The sequence below is a fragment of the Bidens hawaiensis genome, unplaced genomic scaffold (genome assembly GCF_021521415.1).
Source record: "Bidens hawaiensis isolate Kalapana, Puna unplaced genomic scaffold, B.hawaiensis_p1.1 tig00001461_1, whole genome shotgun sequence".
Taxonomy (NCBI): domain Eukaryota; kingdom Viridiplantae; phylum Streptophyta; class Magnoliopsida; order Asterales; family Asteraceae; genus Bidens; species Bidens hawaiensis.
In genome coordinates this window covers 2,903,953-2,912,101 of record NW_027491082.1, presented here as the reverse complement: position 1 = coordinate 2,912,101, position 8,149 = coordinate 2,903,953, and the positions used below count along the sequence as shown (strand labels likewise).

Here is an 8,149-nt window from a genome sequence, read left to right as displayed (position 1 = left end):
AATATTCGGGCATCTGCATGTAATAAAGAGATTTGCAGTATAACTTAACCTCAAACTCTAAGTCTTATTTAAACCTTAATTTAAATGAACTAAAACAATGAGGTTTCAAATTACCACATTAATATTATTAAATACAACTAAAGTACAATCAACACTCATTGTAGCTTCGCAACACCTGGCCTTCATGCAAGTGAGCAAGTTCAATGGATCTAAAGGTACATGAACATACACGAAAGGGGATCGAGTTCTTAAAAAGATGGTCCACGTAAATTATTCAAACAAATGCATTAATGAATAAAAATGAAAGTTTATTAGGCTGGTTATTGTGAAGGACTCCAAGTTAAAGCATTACGTCGTTGTCACGTAGGCAATGGAGCTTTAACTAACACATCCTTTTAACACCGTGTTGTTTAAATTCCTGTTATCATGTTAAAGCCTTATCATTTCCTTGTTAAAGCATTTTGGGCCCCATCATATTCTCCTTTGTCGCCCCGTTAATGTGTTGAAGCCTTACTCTTTACCGCTTGGGCTTTAACTCCCTGATGCGATGTTATGGGTGTTATTAGGGGTAGCAAATGGGTTGGGTTGGGTCGAAACGGGTCATGGGTTGAAACGGGTTAGGGTCGAAATGGGTTAGGGTCGGAATGGGTCAACTAAAAAATGGGTTGTTTTGGTTCGGGTCGGAACGGATTAGGAGGTTCGGGTCAGAATGGGTCACAACGGGTTTCGGATTGTTTTTTTTTTAAGAACGAGGGCAAAGGCGGAAACATTTTGGTTATTTTACATTTTTCGTTTTTGATTTATATTTTGAGTTATGATTTTTTTATTAAATTTTTTTAATCTTTTTTGGAGGGGTTTTGTTTGTTAATAAAAACCCCTCCAAAAAATATTCAAAAAAATTAATAAAAAAAACATAACTCAAAACATAAATAAAAAACAAAAAAATGTAAAAAAGCTAAAATGTTTCCTCCGTTGTCTTCGTTCTTAAAAAAAACGAGAAATGAACTGAAACCGAAAGTCGAGGAAAACGAAACATTGACAAAACTGAACCGAATTGACCGAAACCGAAAAAATCAATCAAAACGAAACTAAAAAACTGAAACCGAACATAAATGAAACTGAAAAAACAGACCACAACGAAACAAAAGGCCCAAAACGAATCTGAAACTGACAAAAAACAAACAAAAGAAACCGAAACCCAATCCGTCCAGTGCTCTGAAACCGACCAAAAAGAAACAAAGGAAACCAAAGCCCAACCCGACCAGTGCGAAAACTCGTGTTGGCTTGAAACCTAAACCAAACTCGTTTCAATCCAAAACCCGTTTCAACCCGAGCTTGCCACTTTTCCTTAAGACACTAACCCAAATCGACCAATTTCTTTAAATTTGTCGACCCATTTTGACCCGAAAATAAGGTGGAATTTCAAGTAACCCATTTTGACTAATCTTATTAAAAATCTATGACCCAAACCAACCCATATAATTTTAAAAACAACCCATATTGACCCATATGAAACTGTTTGGGTCAAGATTGCCACCCCTAGACCCTACTCCCTAGGTGTTATAGTGGGTCGTGTGGTTTTGCCACCCCTTTTACAACCCCATAAGACTATGAGTAATGGGGGCGACAAGGTAGGGTTTTTGGGTGAATTCAAGCTACAACACGCCCCCATGCGATATTGGGGCGATAAGTTTGGGTTGGGGGAGGGGAGGGGAGGGGGGGGACATAGATTTGTCACCTGCTTGGGTTAAAAAAATGAATATTTTATAAAAATTGTTACTCCGTTGACGTGACACCACGTGTCAAAAATCCCTCTATTTTGTAGTCCTCGATTACGCCATTTTGTAGTCATCGATTACGCATAGCCTAAGAATGTGTCTTACTAAAATGTATTTGTAATAGTCATAAACATTAATGGTTATATGATTGTTTATATGGTTATAAGATCTAGTTTTTGCTTTTATAAACATTAATGGCTATGTAATTATAGTATTTGTATACTAAATCATACATGTTACTATTAGAATATAAATTTTATTTTATTAACTCGTGAATGTATTTATGTAGTTCTTGACTAATTTTGCTCACACGTGGACGGAACTGGAATTGGGATGCACACGTGGCATGATCATACACACATAGTATGCAACTATACGTATATCGATATGTTCCTTCCATGGTTTCATACGTACCTTTTGATACTGTGTTCTGAGTTCAAAAAATATTGTGTAATATCTATATTAATTAAATTAGCTAAAACTGGATTTGCTAGAAAACGTGAAAAACTACGTACTATTTTTATTATCGTTTTATGCAAAGACCAGAGTAGCCTAGTAGCTTTCACATTGTCATTTCCTTTTATTAGTTTTTTATGATAAAATTTCTTTAAACATTTAATTTGAGATCCATATATCACCGCATCACCCATGTTCTTTGGTTTCCACTGGTACGTAACCAGTGTAGATGCTAGCCTTGTCGAACACTAGTCACGATGCCACTTCGCAGCCTGTTGCCGACACAAGCCTTGATCGATCGCCAGTATGATAACTGGTTCAAAGGGGTGTTTGTTTATAAACAAGCAAACGAAAATGAATCAACATTTTTATACTTATTAAGGTCCTTTCTCTTTAAAATGAGAATTGGATTTATCACATTTCGACTCAAGACAGAATTTAATATACAAAAGAAAGAAACTACATGCATAACACCAAAACTCGACTGCTATAACTTTTACCGTTACTAGCTAGTCTATTTTCTCCGCCTTTGGAATGTCTTCAACTTTGTCTACAATCTCAACAGGAATAACTGGAATTGAATCCCACCATCCCTGTAATTTCCGCTTCCCCATGTCGTTCTTGTTCCTGTTAGCGCGCTTTGCTGGCTTTGACGTTGCCGCAAACGCAGATACCACAAGGGCCATAATTGAGGAATAATTGCCAACATGATTGCAACCCCCGTCATTGCGGTAATCGCCATATCTGTGTGCTGCAATCAACATAACCGCAAAACATTGAATGATGAAAACATGAAGGGACTTCTTTTCTAACCCACCAGGATTTTCCCGAAACTTTCCTTTAAATTAAAATGCGCTAATTTTTAGATTAACATATTATTTTAAGAGTACTTATAGTTTTTATGATTTTCTAATAAATTTGTAATTTCAAAATTTTGGCAAAATTGCCAAATAAAAAAAGGAAAAATGACCGCAACGGCCTGTTATGTAGTAGTTTAAATTAAAAGCATACCTTGGGGGCATTAGACAACAATATTGACCATATTTTCAGAATCGTAATGTTTGCCAACTGCATGATGTTGTACACGGTGTTGAGTCCATGCTGCGCTGAAACTATGCTCTCCATTGTTGTTTGATCAGAAGCAGTACACACGACAAATTTGGTTTTCTTCCCTACTCCATGTCTTCTTGCCCAAATCATCTTTGAAACGACCCACATTATGAACGCTGCCATTGCCTTGCCAACCCACTCTCTGCAAGCACATTAACTTAGTTGTTAAATATTTAGGTGCGTAGTTTTTTAATAATCATTTACATCCAAAGCTTAATCAGATATTTAGATTCTGTAACACCTTACTTGTATACAACTAATAGGGTTAAGCCGATCACTGTGAGGGTGGTTGCTGGTCTTTCCCACTGGATAACATCTTGAAACCATGGCAATGCACTTTTTAATGGCTTCACCAATTCCTGCACAACCATATTAATACAGAGAAGGTTATAACATTTTATGCATGGCAAATCTACAAGGTCTGTTACTATTTCTGTAGTTTTCGATTCCTTGCGCCACACTTTTATCTTATTTTTGTGGCTGTTATACTAGTCAACAAAGGCTATTGGAGCCAGAAGTCTCAACAAAAGCAACCTCTCTCTATTTCTTGAGAGAGAGAAAAATGTTTGCTCCCATCCAACCAATCGCTTGGTATGAGTACGATTTTACGGGGCACGCATGTGTTTTTATTCTTACTACATACATGGTTTAGAAAAAAATGGTATATTTTTGGTCACATCGTTCAAACAAACATGTTAAAGGAGATTGGACATCTATAAATGCAAAGAAATACACACTGTTATGATAGCATTCATGCTTATGAACTTTGTAAAAAATACAAACTTTGTAATTCATATTTTTTTATGTTTTTTGCAACTATTATGCTTTCACATCATTATAACTTACAAGTGTAAAAAACGTGACAAATGTTTTTAGACATTTATGTTATATGATCTTGTATAAATATAAAGAACATCATAAAGCTTGCATTTGTTAATGAAAGAATGTACCATCAATACAAGAGCGCTATTGCCAATGCCTTCATCTTTCAATTCGTCAGCCTTGGCTTTTGCAGTATTGATCTCTTTTGCTTCCTCTCTAACCTGTTCAACCGCTGTCTCCAATGACGACATATTTTCCGGTCTATTATTAGCTATTTCAGCATGCTCGGTCCCTACTTTCAATTCCGTTCGCCCACTAATAACTTGTGAGACGTTTAAGTTACGGAGTATAGAAGTAGCACTGCACGAGTGTCCAGTGTCAACCGTTTTCAAACTCTCAGCAAGCTCCTCTAACACGTTACTACCTGTAGGCAGCTCATCAAACAACGCAAAAATTAAGAAACTTTTGGGTTCGGGTGGTGAAATTCTAAGCAATTCTCGGGCTGCATGAAGCCTTATGATTCCTAATATGGTCCTTGCATGCATCTCCCATGCTTGTAGAGGAGATTCGATTTTGAATTTTGTTAAAAACTTGTGGAGTAACATAATTTCCTTCACTAGAGCAAGCCAGTGGTCACGTCTTGTGCAGCTAGTCATTTCCGGGAACTCGATTTGGACATCATCTTGCCTAAAGAAATCCAATGGAGAATTTTTTTTATCAAGTGCAAAAGTTACATAACATAACCTACACTGTAATGAATGTGCTTATTTTGTTAAATTGGCCATACTTATAAACTTGTCAAAGTTGTTTCCATATTTACATGCTCATGAGCCTATGCTTATAAGGGATGGAAAACACGACAAGAAAATAATTAGGTCTTTTGTTGGCATATTTAACCCCATTTATATGCGAATCGTGATCAAGTTTATCGCCTCTTTATTTCTAAACCTGTTTAATTAAGTGTCTCGACCCATTAACCCATTTTATTAAGCACCGTTTTATTAAGCAGGTCGGCCTAGCAATAAATCCATAACAACTAGTTCAATCCATTTATTGAAATCATCCAACCGTTTTAAGACATCACAACTTGAAAAGTACCACCCGTGTAACCCATTTGAACCATTTGGATAAATGGGGTAAACTAGTTGTGATCTTGTTACACGATTTTAAGTATGTCATGGTACATGTTCAGTCGTTCAACTCGACAAGATTGGCACCCCTACTCATAACTATAGAGAAACAAATATAATCCTTAAAAACGTGCAAAACATAGAATTTGTCTTACATTGAAAGTGTAAGCCAGTCTTATGGTTGAAGAAGTTTTTAACCTTTTATTTTCACAAGTGCTTACAAATATGAACAATGAACATGTTATAGTCCTAGGTAATGTGTGAACAACTTGCACGTATATTGTAGTTATGACAATATGAACTGGCAGATGAAAAAATAATCTTACAACTCAGGGGACTCGTATATTATCGCCTTGTCAAAAAGAGGAGCACCCAAAGGACAGTGAACATGTTATAGTCCTAGGTAATGTGTGAACAACTTGCATGTATATTATAGTTATGACAATATGAACTGGCAGATGAAAAAATAATCTTACAACTCAGGAGACTCGTATATTATCGCCTTGTCAAAAAGAGGAGCACCCAAAGGACCCGTGGCTGCTGATTTTATAGAATGTTCGATGTCCTTTGATAGATCAAGCTTGATTGCATCTTCATAAGAAACAATACCCGAGGCCTCAAAGTAGAGAGCATAGTTGGTTAATGTGAGCCTTCCTAAAGAACCAATATTAGCAATGATTTCCAGGTGAAAATATGTAAGAAAAAAATCAAGACGAACCAGGCCAGCTTTGTCCTCCAATGTGGCGTATAACTCTTTGTGAACTTGCGGTTCCTTCAACATGAAGAATGAACTCATCATCAGCCATGACCACATTCTTCGGTGGTGCTAGCTTTTGCAAATGCTTTATGCATCTACAATAGAATCCACAACCAAATTTAAAAGAAAAAATATGGTCAATAAGCAATGTCAAAGATGGTTAATATATCTATGATTACTAAGATGTGTAGAAGACTATATGCGTATATGCCTATATTAGTGACTAAAATGAGAGAATTATTTGTTTATAAAAATTTGAGGGAGCAAAATGTAACATCAGCAAAAAACTTGGTGTTATTTAGAGAAAAACATGACTAGATTGAATGTAGAAAGCCAAAATGAAAGACTGAAAAGTGTTACTTGTCAATTTCTTTAAGGAACCGGTCATAGGCAGGGAAATGTAGGCGGTTCATAGTGGTGCTAGTTAGGGTCTCAAAAGTGAATCTCCCGTTCACAAAATCGGCCACTAAAGGAACTAATGATCCCAACCACACAAATGCATCATCTCCAACACTTGGCTCATCATCAACCGACCAACACAACATACCAGAATAACAACTCATAAATGCTGAGATAGAACAACACTAAACATGTCAACTGCGACCTAATTACCTATGAATAAGAAACAAGCCGAATTAGGATGCATTTTACAGTTTAATGAGTCGAATTGGGTTGCATTTTACGGTTATTAAGTAAAATAAAAGCTTAGCTAAAGGGGAATTAGTCATACAGCTCAAAATGGTTTCTAAGTGTGAAAATCATCCGGTGCCTATTCATAGATTGTGGCGCATAAAAATTGTCTTTATGAAGAGATTAAAATTATTTCTATGGCAATATAATGTTTGCAAGTCATAAAGAGTAAACACGCAGTCATTTAAAGAAAAAGAAAAAAAAAACTTTTTCGGTCAAGTGATCAACTAAATCTGAGTAAAGCCTATTTTGGCTGGCACCAAAAATGACTCATTTCAACTCGGGCTATAACTCGTCATTTTTCTTCCCTAAAAAAAACACATGGGGATGAGTTAATTACCCTAGCATTGTAGAAAAAAGATCATCATCTATATTATATGAAAGAAAGAGGTGCCTTACAAGGAGTGGCATGATGTCCGAATAGAATAGAGGAATGTCGTCTTGCTCGCTAGCCGATTGGGTAGTTGAAGGTATCTCCTTATCTTCTTTCTCCTTGGCCACATACTCCTAAAAATAAAGGATATCCATTAAAATCGAAGGCCCCATTTTACTTCCTTGGCTATCGAAAACCCATCTATAGTAATGAATCATGTTAACTTGAAAGACTTGTTAACTTGGATGGTATTGTCGATCCTGATTGTTTGACTTCGGCTTATCGATAGCACCTTTGATTTTCCATGTTGCAACCATAAAAATACATGTGGCGATTAATCGTTTAATTCGACAAGGCATGAATTTTTTGGCCAACTCCTAATATGTGCTACAATGAAAAAGAGGCACTTGCTAATGTTGCATTATATATTTTGTTTTTCTTCTTCATTTTGTTATCCAAATCAATAATTATGCATGAAATCTAATCAAATCATAACAAATAAACTAACCTACTAATCAACCGCATCATCGGCTCATCGCCACTCTATAATGTGCAAAAGTATATGCAATTCAAGTGCAAAAGTATATATATTCAAATTTCCTTTATACATTATATTCAAACAAAGCATACCTTGCGAGACTCTTCATCAGCCGAGCTAGGCGTTTCCCAAGCAAGCATCATATCGAAAGTAAACCGACTAAAAACTCCATTGGTAATCACTTCTTCAAGGTTCCTAGACATTTCACTAAACACCTTCGCAGCACAATCCTCCACCAACTTCCTCGAGTATCCTCCGGTATCCGCCTTCCATTCGATCTCAAACTTCTTCACTAATTCGGTCACAGACGTCCCCAGTATCCTGCAAATTAGTCCAACTCTATATGAGAATCAACTTCCTAGTTGAATTAAGTAACGGGTTAGTTACGTACATAGCACATCGTTGGAGAACGTTGCTAGCAACGGTGGAGAGATGCTTCTTCTTCTCCATTAACATTAAATTTGATGTTGATGAGAATGAAGGGATTTGATTATA

General features: G+C 36.3%; 1 protein-coding gene across 1 annotated transcript; it reads right to left on the bottom strand.

Moving 5' to 3' along the window:
* Nucleotides 1–2,615: 2,615 nt before the first annotated feature.
* Nucleotides 2,616–6,864, bottom strand: LOC143577069 (uncharacterized). The gene is made up of 6 exons (XM_077061017.1): nt 6,414–6,864; nt 6,015–6,148; nt 5,773–5,950; nt 4,295–4,853; nt 3,246–3,703; nt 2,616–2,985 (listed from the first exon to the last, which is right to left on the bottom strand). The coding sequence occupies exons 1-5, from the start codon at nt 6,614–6,616 to the stop codon at nt 3,587–3,589; spliced, it is 1,191 nt and encodes a 396-aa protein (XP_076917132.1). The 5' UTR covers nt 6,617–6,864; the 3' UTR covers nt 2,616–2,985; nt 3,246–3,586.
* Nucleotides 6,865–8,149: the final 1,285 nt, after the last annotated feature.

Excerpts from the sequence above, each read along its gene's own strand:
- LOC143577069 (XM_077061017.1), bottom strand. The coding sequence starts at position 6,616 with ATGAGTTGTTATTCTGGTATGTTGTGTTGGTCGGTTGATGATGAGCCA. Across the intron at positions 5,951-6,014 it reads TGGAGGACAAAGCTGGCCTG|GAAGGCTCACATTAACCAAC; the intron begins GTTCGTCTTGAT and ends TTGGTTCTTTAG. Across the intron at positions 3,704-4,294 it reads ATAGCGCTCTTGTATTGATG|GAATTGGTGAAGCCATTAAA; the intron begins GTACATTCTTTC and ends ATGGTTGTGCAG.